General features: G+C 34.5%; 3 protein-coding genes across 9 annotated transcripts in view; 1 reads left to right on the forward strand and 2 right to left on the reverse strand.

The window, feature by feature from the left end:
• The window catches only part of LOC139781587 (integrin beta-nu), a 36,920-nt gene extending 36,554 nt beyond the window's left edge, over positions 1-366 (forward strand). For all 3 annotated transcript variants that reach the window (XM_071720416.1, XM_071720417.1, XM_071720418.1), the window contains one exon: positions 91-366. In XM_071720416.1, the coding sequence (XP_071576517.1) occupies positions 91-235 (145 nt within the window). In that variant the 3' untranslated portion in view covers positions 236-366. The remainder of the gene's footprint in view (positions 1-90) is intronic.
• Positions 269-1,580, reverse strand: LOC139781590 (uncharacterized). Its single transcript, XM_071720424.1, has 3 exons — positions 1,093-1,580; positions 899-986; positions 269-800 (listed from the first exon to the last, which is right to left on the reverse strand). Exons 1-3 carry the CDS (start codon positions 1,271-1,273, stop codon positions 590-592), a joined length of 480 nt encoding a protein of 159 aa, XP_071576525.1. The 5' UTR covers positions 1,274-1,580; the 3' UTR covers positions 269-589.
• A 139-nt stretch (positions 1,581-1,719) lies between these two features.
• Positions 1,720-22,020, reverse strand: part of LOC139781588 (short-chain dehydrogenase/reductase family 16C member 6) — an 84,673-nt gene continuing 64,372 nt past the window's right edge. For all 5 annotated transcript variants that reach the window (XM_071720419.1, XM_071720423.1, XM_071720421.1 and 2 more), the window contains 4 exons: positions 14,960-15,121; positions 5,442-5,524; positions 4,913-5,029; positions 1,720-4,842 (listed from right to left, as the gene is read on the reverse strand). In XM_071720419.1, coding sequence (XP_071576520.1) covers positions 4,632-4,842; positions 4,913-5,029; positions 5,442-5,524; positions 14,960-15,121 — 573 coding nt within the window. In that variant the 3' untranslated portion in view covers positions 1,720-4,631. The remainder of the gene's footprint in view (positions 4,843-4,912; positions 5,030-5,441; positions 5,525-14,959; positions 15,122-22,020) is intronic.

Consider the following 22,020-nt stretch of genomic DNA (forward strand, 5'->3'; position numbering starts at 1 on the left):
CACTGTTTAAAATAGAGCTATACAAAGTTGTGTCGGATATTAATTATACGTATATGCTATATAAGCATAAAACGAATTCTTTCATCGTAGGTCTTGGACTTCGATGCAAGATCGTAGAGAATACGCGAAATTCGAGCAGGAACGACAAAACACCGTTTACGCTTTAGACGAAAATCCGCTTTTCCGTCCAGCCACTACTCGATTTAGAGTGCCTTCCATGTATAAGGACGATTGAAAATAATAACTATTATGCGTGAAAGCAAACGCGTATAATTGTTAATCGTTTATTTCGCTGTTGTTGTAAATATAACAATCATATGTTTAAAATTTGTAAATACATCTAATAAAAAGTGTGCCATAAGTTAATTTTTACTTAACATTTCATAATAATTGCGCGATTATAATTGTGATTTACATTAACTTCATCAACGTCTAACAGAGGAAGAGGAGTTTCCTTCCGAAGATTCTCTATATATTTCGTTCCAAAACTGATTAGCAGTTGTAAATGTAACATGCTGTATATAAATGACAAGAGTGCTTTCAACAAAACTACAAATCTATGTAAGAAATTTGTAATATTTTCGTCGATTCATAATTTTGTGCTTATACAAACGTTATCTGAAATCAGTGTAGTTGTCCATTTATATCCAAGCGGTTCCCTGTAAACAATGTCTGAGACGGGCTTATTTCGGGACCATACCGACGTCAATGAGGACCCATCCGGAAAAATATATGTTCCTGTACCATTCATCATCCCATTTGCGTCAACATTCCCCTTATAGCGTGCATTATTATTGTATCTTGTAAAAAATAGACATTATTACCATATATACGCTTTTTTAGAATTGTTATGAGAATCACATTCTGTTATGTCAAAACGATTCATTAAATTAGTCACCGAATGTGAAATTCATCGCTGCCAAATTTATCGTCACACCATTTACCGTCGTACACGTCGAAATTATCAGTTGTGTACACTCCCTCGTCTAAAAATCGCGATATCAAATACGGATATATATCAGTGCGTGACTCACTGAGCCAGATAAAAAAATATTGGTAATCGCATAATCGCTAAATATACGAAATGTTAACCTTGTTTAACTAAGGTGCGTCTGTCAACGTTTACTTGATATTTTCCCTCGTAGCTGTCTCCGTTTTTAAAAGTAAATCTCGCAGTGCCGATTCCTACGTTCAAATTTTCGCTGTCAGTTGGTTTGGAGGTTTTCGAACTACTTCGTTTCATATTTGAAGAACTTTTTGTTTTTTCTTCCATTTCTTTAATCTTCCGTGCAGAAACTTCTTTCGAGGATCATACATGTTAAAAACTTTTTATTACGTCAAATGCGCACAAGTATAATTTAACTCTCACTTTAAGAATCATTACATGATAACTGCGAGAAGTGAAAAGCTTTCGGCGTGTCGCGAAGCAGAAAGTAACGAAGTCGCAGTGAAAGTAAGTCTTTTCGTGTTATTAATCGCGTTTACGCACGAGAAACGACGCTATAGCGTATTACGCCCGAAGAATTGCACGATTTCTAAGAAAATGATCGAATCCTTTCTTTTCAATCATTTAACCAATCGCTATATGACACCATAATGAAAGCAAGAACGATCGTAGTGGTCAAAAGAAGCAAATATAGTATGTTTCTCAACGAAAACATTTTGACAAATTTCTGTATATAGGTATAACTTAAGATCGTTCATGCAAAAAAGATCAAGTAAGATAAGTGGAATTTATTACATCTTCTTGTGTTGTAAAGTACAAAGTACATGATATTGTATAACAGGTACAAAATGGTTATGCAACATACCGTAACACGTATCTATTTTAATTATTTCACCTTTGCAAAGGTAAATTATGGCATTGTATAAGGATTAATCAAAAATTTTTTAACTAAAATCTATTGTATATATATTTATTGTAAAAATCTATTATTAAGACAAATATAGAAATTGTATAATAAAAAAGTTAATTTTTTATTTTCTTAGAAGAAGAGGAGATATTACAATGCTCTCAGCTTATAAAAGCAATATATACATATATATATACCCTGATAACCGCCAAATTTCTTATCGTTTTTAATATGGTTAGTGAATCGTTTATTTACGATACTCTATCAGAAATTCACGTTACAAAATACTTGGGATCCTATTGTAAATGTCTTATCAGCTGCACATCAGTTTCTATCGTTTTTAATATGGTTAGTGAATCGTTTATTTACGATACTCCATCAGAAACTCACATTGCAAAATACTTAGGATCCTATCGTAAATGTCTTATCAACTGCACATCAGTTTCTATTGTTTTTAATATGGTTAATGAATCGTTTGAATCGGTTTTAGTCAATCCATTTCAATCGTTACGAATCCGTGAATGAAAGAATTAGATTCATACCGATTCATTAATTTTTATCGTTTTGAAGAACGCCGGGAACGGGGCAATTAGCGCCAGGAGTCGGAGGCCGCTGGGCTCGGTGTTCGGTGTCCGTAGCGGCTACCGCCAGGAGGTTCTTATAGGAAGAGATCCCTCCAGTTACGATACTGGATTTCTCTGCTTTTCGCCTCGCAGGGGGTCTGCTTATATTATGACTGAATGTATTTTAAATACGAGAAGCGCTTTCCATCATGCGCGGCCTAGCGGCATTGTCGCGAACTAATCGCCGATTGGTTGATGCGGATTTAATTTATATCATTGATATACGATAGAAAACGAACCGATTTGCTGCCGTAAAGAAGATGATAAGTTGTATGTCAGAAAATCCTGATAAACGATAGATGTATCGGTTCGGTTAAGTCGTATAAATATCGACGAGATGTCTATCGTTTTAACCTTATAAAAACATATAAAAAGTAGAAGGCTTTCAAACGATTTAATTTATATCATTGATATACAACAGAAAATGAACGATTAGCTGCTGTACAGAAGATGATAAGTTGTATGTCGGAAAATCCTGATAAGAAACGATAGATGTGTTGGTTCGGTTAAGTCATATAAATATCGATGAGATGTCTATCATTTTATTCTTATATATCCGTATTAATGCATACGGTAAAATTATTACCATAAATAACGATATATACTATATCGTGTATATACGATTGATTCAGACGGGCAATAATTGTACATATAGAAAACGATTCATAACTATAAAATTTGTATAGTTATTTCCTTATTCGGATCTAAAACGATAGAAACCGATTCGATTCGATTAATGTTTTATCTGTCTTCTAAATATGCAACGATAGAACCGATAAGATATGATTAAAAACGATACAGATATAGCCGTTTTTAATCGTTTTCTATCGGAGATGGTTACCAGGGTATATACGTGTAGTATCGAAAATAAGAGATAAGATTTTACAGTTTCAACATATATAGGTATTGTATACGAATATTTCGTACATAGATATTTCGAAGATATTGTGATATGAATAATTTACCTGAAAGGTTTTTTTTGTTCCTGATATGGAAACTTTGCGTTTACATATTATTAAAATAAACTTTACATATTACACATGTTACACACTCTGACATCCTTATATCAATCAAATATAATATGATCGGTTCAATGAGCGATATTACATAATTTATTACTTAAAATTACGCTTTAGAAAACTGAAGCTTAAACCACGCGCAAATTGCATTATACATCAATCGTAAGTAAATCAGCATACAATAATATACATTATTCTTACAACGTAAATATCTCTTACAATATTATATAAAATAACGGATAGAAGAAAAACAAAATCTTTACAAATTCTGTAAAATTATTAAACAGTTTGTTTAATTAACATTACGGTAACATGTTTCTGCAACGTAGCATCAAATTAAAAATACTCTAATGTTACTTTTATACCTAGTACTGACATCATTTACAAGTTCAGTATCACATTTTTCCACCATATATACCTATTTATTATATTTTTTCATGTAAAAAAGGTAAAACTTCACGCCAAAGACCGCAAAAGGTTAGCTTCAGGTTCGTTGATCTTGTTTTTACTAAGATTCACATTCAGCGTTATGAAATTACTATAAAATTTCCATAGACGCAAAACGTAGGATTACCGTAGGAACCGCTATTATGAAATGCTGTTACTGTTACATATGCATGTCTTCCACGCCTCTAAATTAAAATAAGCATAACGCACTCTGCTTAGCGAGGAATTCAATTTTGCGCAATATTAAGCAAAGACTGCACTTGCTAAATGTATCAACACGATTTCGAAACAATTCGTAATTATCGCCAAATCGTCACGTATGTGAAAGCTTTTTATGTTGTAAGTCATACAATCAAAAGCAAAGATACTGTCCAGTTCTGGTAAAATCAAAATGCATTTGCACCGAGCTTCTTCCTCTCTTCTAGCAATCGAGCGATCTGCCATTCCTGCCAGTCGCTGAATAAGGCACTGCGAAAAGAAGCTTGAAGAGGGAGAAACTCTGTGCAAGTGCATTTCTACTCGTCGAAATTGATAGTATTTCTGTTTATATTTCCCATCCACCGAAATAATTGAAAAGATCGAAACATAAAGAACCAAAGGCCAACGCTGGTTGCAAGATGGAGACGCGATATAGGAAGAGACAAAATACATTCTAGACCGATAATAAAACCGTGACGGAGCAAGAAAGTTTAAGGCTTTCTTTCGGAGCTGGATATACGTCTGGCTAATTGTTGATGGATGGTCGCGCTGTTCAGATCCTTTGATGGCAGTACGGTACATTCCTCTTCCGCGACAGTTGCAGTTCTAGCTGCAGCTGCAAACTTGCTATCTTCGTGGCCGGGCGAAGCGTCTCTGACCAACCCACGAAGAAACATAGCGACGCATGGCCATGGAAATATCCTGCGTTTGATCGATTATGCAGTTTTTTTGTATGAGCGGCTAAATAATAATGAAATAATAATTTACTTACCACTTTAAAGTAAGCAGAATTTGTAAGTAACCCGGAATGATGGCATATTTCTCGTTACACCTCATCGCCATTATTATTCTATCAGCTACAGCATTTGGACTTAGAGTTGGGATATATCTAAATTTCGAATATACTTTTTATAATGAGCTTGTAGTATGTTCAAAGTTTTTTGATCAAATATTTCAAAAATTTTATAGAATATTTTCTAATGTGATCAAATATAAAGAGAAAAGTGAACAGAATAGAAACAAATTTTTGCACACATTATTGTGTAAAAACATGTCAAAACCAGAATTATAAACAAATTTATCAATATAAATATAAAAAATACATAGGTATAATATATACATATACACATAAATTTATATTGATATTATTTATTTATATTTATATATTATTAGAAGGATACAAATAATATGTTAATTTATAAATTAATACGCTTCTAGATAATTTTTTGAAATTTTTAGAACATTCGATTAATTCGATATATTCATTGTATTAATCATAAATATCATAAAATGTTATCTACCTTGATTGAACGTCGTCGAACATACCAGTACTACGGATGAAATAAGGACATACGACTGTTGTGTTGATATCGTATCCTTCGTACTAGAGCAGGATGGAGTAAAGATGAGTTTATTGATTAGTCAAGAATACGCAGGTAAGTACGATTCTAGTAATTAACGTGCCATCTCTCGTAGGTAGGCAGAGCAAGTAAAATTGAATAAAAAAGTGTCCTTTACCGTTTTGTAAATCTCCATAATTAATGGTAAATTAATTAATAAAGATCTGCAAATCAGCGTGTGTTCACGCGATTCGACGAGAAGAGACAGCCTAGCGTTAAGGTCCCCGCGCAAACAGAAATAATATAAGGAACAAGGAACAGATATTAGCGAATAGCGATTAGGACTAAGGAATCAGAAATAAAGCTGGATGCACAGGCAACAAAAACAGGGAATAACACAAGCAATAGATTTTTAACCTGTAGGAAGCCATGTATCAATGCTATACCAGCTTTATTCCTGATTTCTTATTTCTAATCACTAATATCTGTTCTTTGTTTCTTAGATTTTTGATTGTGCGGGGGGCCTTTATGGTTATTACGCGCGCGACGAGACATTATAGGAGGAATCTGGAGGAACACTCTGTATTAAACAATGATTATGCATGAACGCGTTATGACGTGTGATGCTGGACCTAACAATCGCACGCATAACAATCGTAAACTGGGATATCTCTTTTCGCCGAATCGTGCGGACGTATGCCGATTCGCGGATCTCTATTAACCCTCGAAAGCCATTACTTAGGGACCCCAATAAAATTTTGGAACTACGTTTGTGTGGAAGTATCATTTATACTTTTTAATGCGTATTTTTTGGGTAATATTTTTTTAAACAAATTCTGAGATTACCATCATAATTCTCAGAAAATTTACGATCGATTGGAAAAGAAATAAAATAAATTATAATACATTGATGTTTTCGGAACTTATGAGCGAAGACTGGCTGAGGTCCTCCAGACTTCAGTGTGGCTTACAGATATGCAAAAAATAAGTGGCCTGCGAGGGTTAATGTCTTATTATTTATTATAGGTATTGCCATAATCGCAAAATGGTAAAGGACTTTTTATTCAGTTTAATCTGCTCTACCTCTTACCCATGAGAGGTGGCACGGTATTTACCACACACTCTGTGTGTGTGTGCGGGCGCGCACACAATGAAAAAAGTTCATATCAACATGTGTACTATTTGACCTTGTTTCCGAGTTATAGTCATCTCCAGTAATGTAAAGCTGTTTAACGTTATAAAAAATGCTCAAAGTGGTCATCTTCGGTCTGAATGCAAGCCTGCAGTCGTCGTATCTTTTAAATGATTCTGTATCTCGTAAATTAAGCGTTCATGTAATCACTGGATTGTTTTCTTGCCTGGAAGATGTCTATTAGGGAAACAATCCGCGTATAGACGTCTTGCTTCGACTGAATTACAATCGACAAGTCCATATATCAAATGCATGTCTGTCATTTCCTGATTTGAATACTTTTCATTTTTAGGTACTTCTAACACACAGTAAATATAGTGAATTATTAAGTATTTCTAGCAAGAGAATGACCTGAAGTAAGTAAACTCAATCAATAGAATGTGTGAAATTAACAAAATCGGAAAATATCCAAAAGATATCGAGCATTGTTTACAAATACAGATCAAATGTAACTATTTCTACCTTTTATAACAGCTCCACATTACATGGAGTACAAACATGACTGTAACTCGGAAATAAGGTCAAATAGGACACATGTTGATATAAACTTTTTTCATTATTTTTATGTCTCCTGTCCACTGAAGTGGGCCCCACATCTTACGATACACCTTGTATATATATGGGTGTTTCTACGTAAATAGCGTTTTTTCAGATTGCAAATCTCTCAATTTCAAACATACCTAAAAAAAATTTTTTTTTCCTGTTTTTGAGTGAATATAGAAGCAGAAACATACCCTGAAAGCCAGCGTACTACAACATCAAAAACCTGAAAGTAATGGCTTATTCATCAGTGATCTGGTAAAGTGCGGTAATGAGTCGACTTTGCATGTCTAGTAAAATATTGAATTACCTCAACAATGAGTGATTTTGAGAGGAAATGTCAAAAAAATTCCTAAAATTATTTATTCCCGAGATAAATTCACAATTAGCAAAAAAATTCAATTTGATAAATGCCGGTTTACCATTTTCGTATGGAATTAGCAGATTTTGATATTCTTACATAAATATTGACGTCAAGGAATTGGGAATCTGTCAGTTGACTTCGTGATTTAATAAAAATACCCCATTTTCACCATATTTGATTTTATTTCGCCGTATTTTACCGTATTTGATTTTATTTCGCCGTATTTTACCGTATTTGATTTTATTTCGCCGTATTTTACCGTGTTTGATTTTATTTCAACGTTTTTTACCGTGTTTGATTTTATTTCAACGTCAAACCCATGAATGGCCAGGGGAATGACATGCCAGTAGACTGACATTTCATGGTTGAATTAATCTCACTTTCTCCTGAATTGACGTAAACCAATTTCCATTAAAAATCAAGTTTAGCCTACCGAATATCATCAGAATTTTACCACTAGAAGGAAAAATTTACTGCGATATAATAAAAAAAGATGTGCCAGGCAAATGACGCGTAATTTTATGACATACCTTTTCTCAAGTGAAATACACGATTACGATTGTATCACGCTCAAAACAACCAACCACCAACAATGTAAACAACACACCTGATGTCCAATTCTTGAAATCTCCACATCAGACTCCCATTGAATCGATGCAACATGGCGGAACCGCGGTAAAATTCAAAATGTGCAATTTTACTCCATATGTCCGGACCAAGTTTGAAGCTGGTTTTTTCGGTTCCAAAGGGAGATTTATGTTTAATAATGATGTTAAAATCTTAGTTCTATATTATGATTGAATGAACAAGGGGAATTTTCAATTGAGTTTGCAATTGGAGGGAGTAAGTGTAACTGGAATAGAGAATTTTCGACAATGGACAGGCCAGGTAACTGACATTTTTAGGAGTTTCTGCATGTTTCCATTGGATAAGCCACTCCCCAATTAACAGATTATTGTGCGATACTTCAAATACGATGCAGTAGTGAACTTTCACAACGCTTGCTTACCCTCCTCTCAATGATGAACATATAACAAGCTTGGACAGTAAAAAACGCTATTTACGTAGAAACACCCATATATGCACAATAATGTAATTTAGAGAAATTAAATTATATAAAAATTATACGATTCAATTTTGAAAACATTAATAATATTGGTATTTAATAAAGTAAATAAAGGATATATACCCGGGAAAAAAGGATTAGATCTGACCAGATCAAATTTTATCTGGTCAGATATGCTCAGATATGACTTCTCATGTCTGCGCAGATCTGGTCATATATGTTCATATATAACTATATATAACAATATATGGAGTGTAATCTGATCTTTGATGGTTCAGATCGGACCATATCTGCTCAGTTCGGACCATATCCTGCTCAGATCGAACCATATCTGTGATTGAATTTCATCAAAACAGTCTAGATCTGACTGTATCTGTTTAGATATAACCATATTTATACTCGAATGCGATCCAAAATACATTACATCTGACCATATCTGTCCAGATATAAGTCGAACTGAGGCTGTGTTTGATCGAAAACTGTTTAGGTATGACGATATCTGGCCATGTTTAACTATAATTAATTAAATGTTCGATGATAGATATTCGTCTAATGTGATATTTAAATATATAAATATGAATTTATTTATACGTAGTAAATTAAAGATATTCAATTAAATATCTTTGATATAATTATATAAAAATAATTTATAATAAAGATATAATTTGCAGAAAACAAATATTTTTTATAAACAAAAAAATGTTAGTTATTTGTTATAAAAGCATTTTCATCAATTCGCCTTATATATCTAAAATACAAAAGACAATCACAGAAATATAAGTTAAAAAAAATTTCAATTTGATTATTATTTAACAGCTAGATTACATTAAAAATTTTGTTGAAGTTATTTGGAGATGACTTGCATAAATAATTACCAACTCAAATAAAAATGATTAGAGACTACATTTTTTACTTTAATTAATAGAAATGATTTACTGGTTATACAGGGTGTAACAAAAAGGTCGGGAATCTATTGTTGTAAAAAAAACAAAAAAAATTATTTTAAAAAATTTGATATTTTGTAGACGCAAATTCAATTTTGCAAAATTGCAAATGTAAAGATTAATAAAAATTAATATTATTATTAGATTCCTTTCATTATTCTACGTATAAAAGTATGAAGGTAAAGTTATCGAAAAGTGAATACTTTATGAGATATCTTATATTTTATATTAAAAATGTCATGACAAAATTTATAATATTTCAGGAAATTCTTAACGAAAGGAGCTTAGTGTTTTGAAAACGTCTCGAGAAGGGTTACAAGAATATGACATAAAAAATAGGGGTCCCCGTTTAAAAAACTCAATATGACCTTGATGTGACTTTCTCAAGATCGTTCAAGATCAAATCAATATCACCACATAATGGATAACTTGGTACCCTAAAACTTTTGTATAAAACATTTCTTGCGAAAACGTCATTTTTCCGATAAAATTCAGTGTCCCGACCTTTTTGTTGTACCCTGTGCAAATGTCGGATCATCCGATAAATGGTATTTGATGAGATCCGTTTCTCGTATTTAAAATATAACAAACAATAGTATAAGAATGGTATATAAATCAAGTGTACGGTACAACTTATATATCAGTTGTATCGCACGCTTATAATAAAGTGGCACACAATTTCGAATTGAATTAATTGATATATTTATGGTTTTATAACATTTTACATCCCTTCATAATTTTTAATTATATCTGAGCAGATCTGGATACATTCAGTAAATAATTATATCTGGCAGATCAAATTATATCTGGTCAGAACTGGTTATATCTGTTCAGATCTGGTTAGATAGAGACAATTTGCAGATCAAATTATATCTGGCCAGATCTGATGAACCAGATCTGGTCATATCTCGGCAGATCTAATTCTTTTTTCCCGGGTATTAAAAAATGTATTGTATACTATATTTGTATACTATATTGTATATTATATTTTTTTCTGTAACTGTCTCTCTCTCTCTCTCTCTCTCTCTCTCTCTCTCTCTCTCTCTCTCTCTCTCTCTCTCTCTCTCTCTCTCTCTCTCTCTCTCTCTCTCTCTCTCTCTCTCTCCTCTCTCTCTCTCTCTCTCTCTCTCTCTCTCTCTCTCTCTCTCTCTCTCTCTCTCTCTCTCTCTCTCTCTCTTTGCTTTCTCATAAAGGAACCTTTGTTTTCGTAAATCTCGTGTATGGACCTTTGATCGCGTATAAAGTTAGATCTAATCAACCAAATCTAAAAGTATTATATATGAAATAGGGATAGAAAAGACGGAAGAAAGAATTGTTTTTTTTAGTTTTCGATGCCAATGTATTCTGAATGTTCTAAAACGTCGGAAAATCGCATTAAAAAAAATGTCTGTATGTATGTATGTATGTACACTCATAACTCGAAAAGTACTTTATAAAAAAATTATTTTTTATAGTGTTTTGGAAAGTTCTCGAAGTGAATATGCAATAAAAAATGGGAGTTTCAATTGTTTTAAAGGTTTTAGAGCTACCACAGACATTTCTCAAAAAATTCAAAATTTTATAAAAAATAAACCCTTTTACCGATCATCGCCAAATTCAATACCAACCTTCCTTTAATAATACTCTACATTAAAAAAAAAATTAAGCCCGATATCTAAAAAATTACGGAAGTTAGAGCTACCATAACACTTCCAATACCATACACTCACACACACACACCTTTAAAACAAATAAAACTCCATTTTTTATTGCATATTCTTAAAGCTTATTTCGAGAGCTTTCCAAAACACTATAAAAAATTATTTTTTTATTAAATATTTTTCGAGTTATTACGGAAGTTAGAGCTACCACAACACTTCAAACACCTACCATAATTTTTTGATAATTAAATGTTCGTAGTAGCTCTAACTTCCGCAAATTTCGAGATATCGGGCTATTTCTAATTCCATTATATTCTTCAGTTTTTTCTATCCCTATTTCATATACAATTCTTTAAGGACGTTCACCGGTTATAATCGTAGCCAAATGTTTCACGCGCGTTCGGCTGTCTTTCCGTACAGCGCGACTGGCGCGACCTTCTCCCCACTCCACAATTTTTAAGCCCCTTGCACAATGCCAGGCAACAGGCAATAGGAACAGGGAATAGAAATCAGAAATCATGTATAAATGCAAAATAAACAGTGACACAAGCAATAGACACAGAGTTTCCGTCACGTTGAAAATTCTGTGCCTATTGCCTGTTGCCAACCAATCATAGTATTCGAATTTTTTAGGTTGTAATTAAAAATTTGTTGGTTATTTCCTGTTCCTATTGCCTGTTGCCTGGCATTGTGCAAGGGGCTTTAGCGTAAACTGTACAGTGTTGCCACTTCTTCATGGCGACACGGCGACACGCTTCTAAATACCGTCAAAATACCGTCAAAATAATACCGTCAGTGAAGAACTTCGGATTACAATTACATATAAAGTGTACCGCTACGTATCCCCATTTTTTAATATGTCATTCCTAATATCATCATGCATTATATATTAGTTTTTTTTAGCAAAATACATAACCAATTTCTGCCGCAATAAATTAAAATATCCCTCTAAAACACGCTTTGCCTATATCTTCCGTGTTAAAATTGGTAACTTTGACATTGAATGTCTCGACTTTGATACCGGCATGGTTCTAAAAATGTGGGAAAAATGTGGGGTCGAGAGCTGAGTATGAGCCTGGGCCCGTAGAATATATATATGGGACATTCCATGTCAACCGGAACAGCGCCATGCCCAAAATTTGAGAGGGTTTAAAAATTTGTTTTGGGGTGCAAAATTTATGTAAACATATTAGCTTTCGAATGGCGCACACACACACACACACGCACGCACGCACACACACACACACACACACACACACACACACACACACACACACACACATTCTGACTCCGCCGTTTTGAATTTTCATATTATTCATCATATCAGATTTGTTTTCAGTGACCCCAAAACCTACTATCACGTGCACAAGTTACGTGTCTTCCAAGTTTAATCAGCACTTTGATATTAATGAATTTTTATCTCGAAAAGGATGCGTTATATCGAAAAATCGCAAGAGGGCATTTATACTTCAAATTTGACGCAGAATATGACCATATTTTTTTCAATTACAAATTTTAAGTTTCGATTTTTCGTCCGCCATATTGGATCCGCCATTTTGAATTTTTTTAAATCCAATATACCTAACGTAAAGTACACGAATGAACACACAATTTAGATGCAAAACAAAATTTTACTCTGTGGTTTTATAATTTTTTTTTCAAGTTATAACTTTTTATTGTGTGACTCTCTTTATTCTAGGCGCCATACTGAGTCCGCCATTTTGAATTTTTTAAAATGCGCACTCGGTATTCGAAAGCTAATATGTTTACATAAATTTTGCACCCCAAAACAAATTTTTAAACCCTCTCAAATTTTGGGCGTGGCGCTGTTCCGGTTGACATGGAATGTCCCATATATAATTCTCTTTTCTCTATTTATCAAAGATTTATGAAAGTTATATACATTTCCGTTGTCCAACGTTACATTGACCATCATTGACTAGCTATTTATAAAGTAATAACATTGGCAACATGGAATTGAATCGATAACTTGTACGGAAAAATGGGACAGGATGCATTTTTCTGTACGAGATTTCTATTCGAGAAATTCATCCGAGTTGCCTGTGTACACGATTCGAGTTCTAGTAACTTTTTCTCGGACCGAGGACTCGGACCGATTTTTAGTATCGTGTACACAAGGGTTTAGAGTACTCTGATCGAAAATTGAAAGTAGCCCATCTTAGTTATTTTTTGTTCCCCTTTTACCGCGCTTTAGTTGGCGCTCAAGTCATGCCATATTAGGTGCTTTCCATTTACATTAAAACTCAGATAATTCTCACTTGTGACGTCGTTCTATCCTTTTTGGGAATTAATGAATAATAAAGACAGAATGACATCACAAGTGAGAATTATCTGAGTTTTGATGTAAATGGAAAGCAACTATTGTACGTTAAGATATAGAGAGAGAATAAAGGAAGTCATACGAATAAGCACAGAAATCAGAGCGTACCCAGATAGCCAAATGCTGTGAGTTTGCTGTCATGTTGCCAACAATCGTTGATGCAACTAATTTTGACAAACTAGGGACAAGGTGAGACAGCATTATGTCTGTCGGGTTGAACTCACATGAATTCTAATTCTATTCACGGCAAATTGAGAGCAACATGTTCAAACGGATTTGTTATCCGCAAAGAATTGTTTTGTGACAGCAACTTGACGACAACTCGTTGCCATCCACGATTAACAGCATATTCAATGCAATTTGAGGGCAACTTCCCAGGCAGCAGCGTCACGTGATTTTCACGTCAGTTTATGGTCAATCGTTACGTCAATTATTCTTTTATAATCATGTAATAATGACTTAAAAATGACAGGAATAAGTCACAGACCAATGACGACATTTCAAGACGTTAAAAACGTGACCTTTTTTTGGCCTTTTAATGACGTTTTAATAAGAGAATTGTAAAAATCAAATTTATATACGAAATTATAATTAATTAAGAAACCAGATTTGTTATAAAATACATACATTTTATGTTTTGTGTTTAATTAATTATTATCAGTCTTCAAAAATAAAGGTACCATTAATATAAGGTTATATCAATCTAAAAGTGTGCCACACTTTATTATAAAAGTGGACTCCACGATACAACTGATACAAGTTGTGCAGTTCCGTCATTTATATATCGTTCATATATACTATCGTTCGTCATATTTTAAACACGAGAAACAGATCCTAACGGATGCCATCTATAAGCGTTTTGTGTATCCCAAACCTCGTAGATTTTAACAAACACTATTACGAGCATATAATCCAAAGTTCAAGCAAATACATAGAAAATCGATTAACCGGTGAACGTCCTTAAGATTTGGTTGATTAGATCCAGCTTTATACGCGATCAAAGGTCCATATGCGAAGTTCATATGGACCATGTAGTCTGAACTCCCAAAGTCAACATCGATTTGACATTGCGTCGATTGTAAAACCCCACTTGTGCTATTAAGCTGACCCTTTTTCAATTCATAAAAAGGTTAAATTTAAAATTAAAAAAGTGTGCAAATTAGAAACTTGCACATTGTTTCCTCATCATTACAGATTGCTATCATTGCTCCTATTTTATTTTTCTCATAAAGCTTTTTCTATGAGGAAGCCAAACTATTTTCTCTCTCTTTCTATTCTTTGTGATATTTGTATTTAAAATCTTTGTCTAAAATGAGAAATAATTGAAATAATTGGAGTAATATATTAGAATGATTCATTCAATATTTAGTTTGTCAAATAAGTTGTAGTTACTTCAAGTTCCATTCGAAGAGCTTCGTCGAATCCCATTGCTGCAAATTTGGACGTACAATAATCTACCAATTTCGGAATTCCGCATTGACCGGCCAAACTGGCCACGCTCACAATGTGCCCTTTATTGTTCTCCAACATCGTTGGAAGAAAAGCCTTTACAGTCTGAAAGAGAATTAAGACAAAAGACTTATTAGTTTCATTATGCACTCATTCATATTAATACTTCCAATATATAATTTTACAACTTGCAAAAATTGCGCTCGAAAATTGTTAACACATACTTTATGAAATTAAAAAATAGTTCTGCGTAGATACAAGAAAGTGTATATATTGTACATATGTACAGGGAGACACAAAAGTTCTCGGATTTTTTTTCGAAAACACTATGAGCGGTATTCATAGTCGGATCTTATTTCAAGACCGTCTTAAGTAATGTCTTAAGTTGCTAATACGGTCATTTGATTGGCTGGACGGGGTCTTAAGACTGCTTTTGACCAGACTTAAGACGATCTTAGATATAAGATCCGACTATGAATACCGCCCTATAAGCAGTTACAAATTGGGGTAATTTTCCAGAATAGGGTTTTTTTCGAATTTTAATATTTTTTGCGGCTCTCTAGATAAAAATCTTTGTTGTGACTCCGACAGTGACAATCAATCAGGGGAGTCCAAAGAAAATATGTGACCTACCTATTTTTTACCTATTTTTTTTTAAGTATCCTTGACTTTCCACGCAAACGTTCAATTTTCTTTTATTTGAAAGTAGGGGAAGTGTGTATAAAACGGCCCCCTTAAGGAATAAATTGATTTTACTTCTAAAGGAAACCATATTTGGATTCAAAATACCGTCAGAAGTTTTCATTGACATTTTTGTTAATTGAAAAAGTTGAATATAAGCATCCCCTAAATTTTCAAAATTAGTAGCAAACAAAAAACTGCAGACATGCATTTTGGCCGTTTTACCCACACCCTATGGGTAAAACGGCCCCGGTATATAATTTCCCGCGGAAAAGAGTTAAATATGTTTTAAATATGGTTTATATTAGTCATTTATATGAACGAAATTAAACTCAAATAAAAACCAAATATTGAATATAAAAGTAATTAAATTTAAATATGTTCCAAATATGGATCGAAATTAAATTTAAATAAGACCTTGCTATTGGATTTAACTTGTCCGGGCGCATATATGGATCATATTAATATTTAATAAGCATCTAACCAACCTGAGTTCAAATTTTATTTGTATTTGAAACAAATAAAATTTTAATTAACACTCAAATTAAATTTTTATTTAATTGAAAGTGTTCCCATTGACTTATCACATATTCATATTTAATCAAAAATTGTGATTCATAAGATTTTAATAAACCTGCGAGTTATGTTAGTCTTGCGTTGTAGTCTGTTAGGTTATACCCTTCCCATACAGCACAAAATGTTTTTTAAATATTTTTAAAATATTTTTTAAGAAGATTAAAATAATTTAAAATAATTTACAAAAATATTTTTAGAATGTTTCTATATATGTCCGTCAAATCATGTCAGAAAAATATTTTCAAAAATATTTTTAAAAGATTGCAAATAAATATATTCAATAATATTTGTAAAATCTTTTAGAAATGTTGTTTTAAAAAATAAAATATGTTCATAATAATTTTAAAAATGCTTTAAAAATGACATAAATATGAGTCATTTAAAGGTATGTATATGCCGTTATGCTTTTGTGAATTAAGAATTTTAGAAAAACAAAAAAAAGAAAATACATGTTTGAGTCCTTCTCTCGAAGATGCGTACAGAAAGGCTTTAAGCCATGTCAGTTTTGTTTGATAAACATTCAAAAGTTATTATAGATTGTGACCACCCGGGATGTGACCTCGATCGGTGTATATTTCTTATCGCGACCAAAAGTTACAACATTTTTGTTCATCAAGCACATTTCGGGTTCTGCAAATTTTATTTGAAATACCCTTTTAAGATGTTTCATGAATTTTTACGTGCACATAATTAAATTGGAAATATGAGCTTGAATCCATCTGGGTGCCGACCATCCAGTGTAGTCAAGGCGTATTAAAAAAAGAGGTGTGGCCTCGGGAGGGTTAATATTTATTTTACATTAATTATTTATTTGCAACAATGAATTGAAAAAACATTTATTTAACATTTATTTGACATTATTTTAATATTTATTTTACATTAATTATTTACTTACTGTAATAATTTGAAAAAAACGTTTATGTAACGTTTATTCGACATTAATTTAATATTCATTTCACATTAATTACACAGGACTACAAAAAATTTTTTTTGAAAAGCAACTGGGATTAGAGTAGGTGTTTCTTATAGATTTTGGGTCACTGAATCCGAATTCGTAAACCGTTTTGCTCCATCACGTCTAGATTTTTAGATAATCGAGAAAAATAGCGGAAAATCTGTGAAAATTGAAATAAACATTTAAAGAAAGAGCAAAAGTATAACATCAAAGAAAGAGAAAAAGTATAACATCAAAATGCGGTCGCAGAACTGATTTAAATATATTTTGGTAAGTTAAATAAAGTGCAAGAAAGGAGGATGTTAAAAAAGGGACGAATTTCGCCCAAAAAGGTGTAAGTAAAAGAAATAGTGTTTTTTGTAGATTTTGATCTCCTGAATACGATAAAGCTAATAAAAAGTTCGTGGTGCTTGGGGAACACCTTGAAAATTGAGCATAAACGTGGTGTATTTACAGAAATTCGGATGATATATGCTATATCATAAAATGTACTGGTAAAAGATTTGTTGGGGAGAGAAAAGGGGGAAGAAAGAGTGGTTTGTGTGCGTGTGTGTGTGTGTGTGTGTGTGCGCGTGCGCGCGCGCGCGCGCGGGTGCGGGTGTATGTGTGCGCGTGTGTGTGCGCGGGTGCGTGTGTGTGTGCGTGTGTGTGCGTGCGTGCGTGTGTGTGTGTGCGTGCGCGGGTGCGTGCGCGGGTGCGAGTGCGGGTGCGGGTGCGGGTGCGGGTGCGGGTGCGGGTGCGGGTGCGGGTGCGGGTGCGGGTGCGGGTGCGGGTGCGGGTGCGGGTGCGGGTGCGGGTGCGGGTGCGGGTGCGGGTGCGGGTGCGGGTGCGGGTGCGGGTGCGGGTGCGGGTGCGGGTGCGGGTGCGGGTGCGGGTGCGGGTGCGGGTGCGGGTGCGGGTGCGGGTGCGGGTGCGGGTGCGGGTGCGGGTGCGGGTGTGGGTGCGGGTGCGGGTGCAGGTGAGGGTGCGTGCGCGGGTACGGGTGTGTGCGCGCGTGCGCGTGTGTGCGAGTGTGCACACACCCGCACACACGCGCAAACACACGCGCACACCCGTACCCGCACACGCACCCGCACTCGCGCACGCACACATGCACACACACACGCACACAAAACACTCTTTCTTTCCCCTTTTCCCTCTCCCCAACAAATCTTTCACCAGTACATTTTATGATATAGCATATATCTCATCCAAATTTCTGTAAATACACCACGTTTATGCTCAATTTTCAAGGTGTTCCCCAAGCACCACGAACTTTTTATTAGCTTTATCGTATTCAGGAGATCAAGATCTACAAAAAACACTATTTCTTTTACTTACACCTTTTTGGGCGAAATTCGTCCCTTTTTTAACATCCTCCTTTTTTGCACTTTATTTAACTTACCAAAATATATTTAAATCAGTTCTGCAACCGCATTTTGATGTTATACTTTTTCTCTTTCTTTGATGTTATACTTTTGCTCTTTCTTTAAATGTTTATTTCAATTTTCACAGATTTCCCGCTATTTTTCTCGATTATCTAAAAATCTATACATGATGGAGCAAAACGGTTTACGAATTCGGATTCAGTGACCCAAAATCTATAAGAAACATCTACTCTGATCCCAGTTGTTTTTCAAAAAAAATTTTTTGTGGTCCTGTGTTATTCATTTGCAATAATGATTTGAAACAACGTTTATTTAACATTTATTCGACAGTAATGTAATATTTATTTTACATTAATTATTTATTTGCAATAATGATTTAAAGAAACATTTACTTAACATTTATTTAATATTAATTTAATATTTACTTCAAATATTATTTTATATTAATTATTTCATTATAAAGAGATGTTTTATTATTTTTCTGTTGTCATTTTGCTCTATAAATGCGGTTTCGTGGCAAATTTCCGCGTCACGTATCTATATAAAGCTGATACATATATTATATATGTATGTGTGTGTTCAGATATTGCGCTCGAATTCCTTCGCGTTTTGCAAACGCCCGATCGTTTCATTCAGATGGCGCGACGCGTGAGTCGCCACTTTCAAAGCGCCCCCACCTCCTTCCTCGCTCTCGTTCAGTGTCATGGCCGCTCTTACTGCGTTTCTTCGGACGAGACGAGTACGTTTTCCTTCTTTCGTAACTGATTGAGCTAAGCGGCACGTATTCTGGAGACCAACCGAGCGAGATTCGACTTCCCAAGGAGAGCTCACCGCCAGGAAAAGGAGAGCTGTGGCAGCTCGCGTCCGAGAGGGAGGATTGAGGCGAGGAGTCCGGTCCAGTGAGCAGGGCCGTTCCGATATTCTCATTTGGGACGCCATATTGGAAGATCGACATTGATCGTAGTAGTACAAGGGGCTCTGCAAGGTTAATTCTCGTCTTGAGATCTTGGAATTGCTCTCATTCTTGTGGCTCTGGTTTATATTCTAACCCTAGAATTGATCTCGTAGACAAATGCAGAGGCCCCCCTCTCTTTTCTTTTCTTTTCTTACTTTGATTTCAATCAGTAATCCAGACTCCTTAATTCCGTCCTGTAAGATCTAGTTAATTCTCGTCTTGAGATCTTGGAATTGCTCTCATTCTTGTGGCTCTGGTTTATATTCTAGCCCTAATGTAATTTTAATATATGCATTACAATTTTACACTGTCAAATAATAAATAATATCGTTTGATAATAATAACAACAGTATAGATAATAGTAACAATTTTATTACTTGACTTATTTCATTCTATTTTTGACAACTCGTATATACATTAAAGGTCTATACTATGTCATAGTGTAGATCTTAGCTACATTTCTGGCAAGTCAGTCCAAAGTATGCGGCTTTGTTCTTTATCCTTTTTATCTGTAGCAATTTTATTTCTTTTTATTTTTTAATTATTTTTTATATATTATTTCTTATGTATCAGGTTTCTGAAGAAGACTAAGTATATAAAGTCGAAACGTAAAACGTTAATTGTATTTAAAATTTGTTTAATTAAACGAGATTTTGTTTTTAAATTTAAGTTGATGACCTTTTTATAACTCGAAAATTAGGCAGCCTTCCTTCCTATAGTTTATTTTGTACTGTTAGTTTTTTTAATTTAGTTATATTTTTTTCCATTAACACATTTGTTATAGTGATTGTGCAGTAGAAAATCTGAAAAAATAAATGTTTTTAAAGAGTAAAGATAGTATATATTTTGAAATCTATGTATTTTATGTAAACATAACATTTAAATTTATTTGCAGTTTATTTTAGAACATGCCAAAAAACACCGTTTCATAAGCTTTCCAAGAAAATTAAAAGGCAGAAAGTGAATGTTGAAGTTGTAGAAGAACTTAATTCAACAGATTCTTTAATTGAATTCGATCAATCGCATATTCAGCAAGCACATGCTTCTGTTAAAAGCCAAAGTTCCGTAATACCAGATTTTCTTCATAATCAAAAAGAATCTGAACTTTCTCATTATTCTTAACTTTTTCATCATTCTGAACTTCCTCACCATTCTGAATTTTCTAATAATTCTGATCATTTTGAGTACTCTGAACACTTTGATTTCGAGAATAACGATAATTATAGAGATATATTTAACATTAACAGACACACCGGCAACAATAACGAGGCTCATTCAGATGACAACAATGATAACTCGGAAAACTGCGAGAATAGTGATGAGAACAATGAAAACCAAAAAAACGATGAGGAAAAAAATCTCCCATAAAGATATTTTACATGGGATATACTGTCCAGCTCTTGTTCATTTACGTAAGGTCAACATTTTCGGGTTTATCTACATGGGATTTCGGAGAGTAAAAGGTGACACGTGACAAATATATAAAGATAAATATATTACATATAAAAGAAAAAAATATATATTGTATATATAAATAATATATAGATATTTGTATATGTTTAGGCAAAAGGTAAAATATGTCAAGGATAAAGCAGGTATCTGGGAGATTGTGTGTTCGTCGGTAATATAGAGATCGGTAGATGGCGACCGTGGTAGCTAACGCTACCGCTTCACCTGAGTTGTATAAGCGCGCGCGGGCGGCAAGCCGCGTGGCTGCCGGAAGTCAAGAGCGTTCGAGATGGCGTGGCAGCGCAGGTCGAGCGTGCGTGTCTGCGTGTACGCAACTGCGAGGCCACGAGCGGCATTCGTGTCCGGTCCATCCGAGAGTTCACATCGTCATTGTAGCCGAGTCGCATTGTGGTTTTCGAGACCGATCGCTGCGTAACAAGCGAACCGTGTCTTTGCAATACGATCCTGTCTCTCTGTTGCAATCGAGTATTACAGGCAATAACCTCCTACGCAGTTCTAAGGATGGATAGCTTCATATTTCGATGACTTAAAGTACGGATCGCCGGACTCGAGAGAGAAAGAGAATACCGTCACGCCACGCCCCGTCGAAGTTCCAGCAAGGACGGAGGCCATTACTATCGAATCGAGAAAGATCTGTCGGGATCTAGAGATGCCTTGAGACGGTATTACAACGCATTGGGTCGGAATGACCACTATTAAAAGAACGGAAGCGTAACGAGTGATCAATTCAGGTAACATTTTCATTCTCAGTCTACGTTGAGAACGGAAACTTAGGTTTTCGAAAAGCTCGCTAGATCTACATCTAGTACCGGAAAAAGGACGCAATATCCTTTTTATCAATTCAGACGTTCGAGTCAATGGAAAGCTCGCTAGATCTACATCTAGTACCGGAAAAAGGACGCAATATCCTTTTTATCAATTCAGACGTTCGAGTCAATGGAAAGCTCGCTAGATCTACATCTAGTACCAGAAAAAGGACGCAATATCCTTTTTATCAATT

The sequence above is a fragment of the Temnothorax nylanderi genome, unplaced genomic scaffold (genome assembly GCF_030848795.1).
Source record: "Temnothorax nylanderi isolate EJ_2023f unplaced genomic scaffold, tnyl_v1.0 TNYL_tig0347_pilon, whole genome shotgun sequence".
NCBI lineage: Eukaryota > Metazoa > Arthropoda > Insecta > Hymenoptera > Formicidae > Temnothorax > Temnothorax nylanderi.

Coding starts and splice junctions, on each gene's coding strand:
- LOC139781590 (XM_071720424.1), bottom strand. CDS start 1,273: ATGGAAGAAAAAACAAAAAGTTCTTCAAATATGAAACGAAGTAGTTCG. Junction 987..1,092: donor ACGCACCTTAGTTAAACAAG/GTTAACATTTCG, acceptor CGCGATTTTTAG/ACGAGGGAGTGTACACAACT. Junction 801..898: donor AGCGATGAATTTCACATTCG/GTGACTAATTTA, acceptor ATTTTTTACAAG/ATACAATAATAATGCACGCT.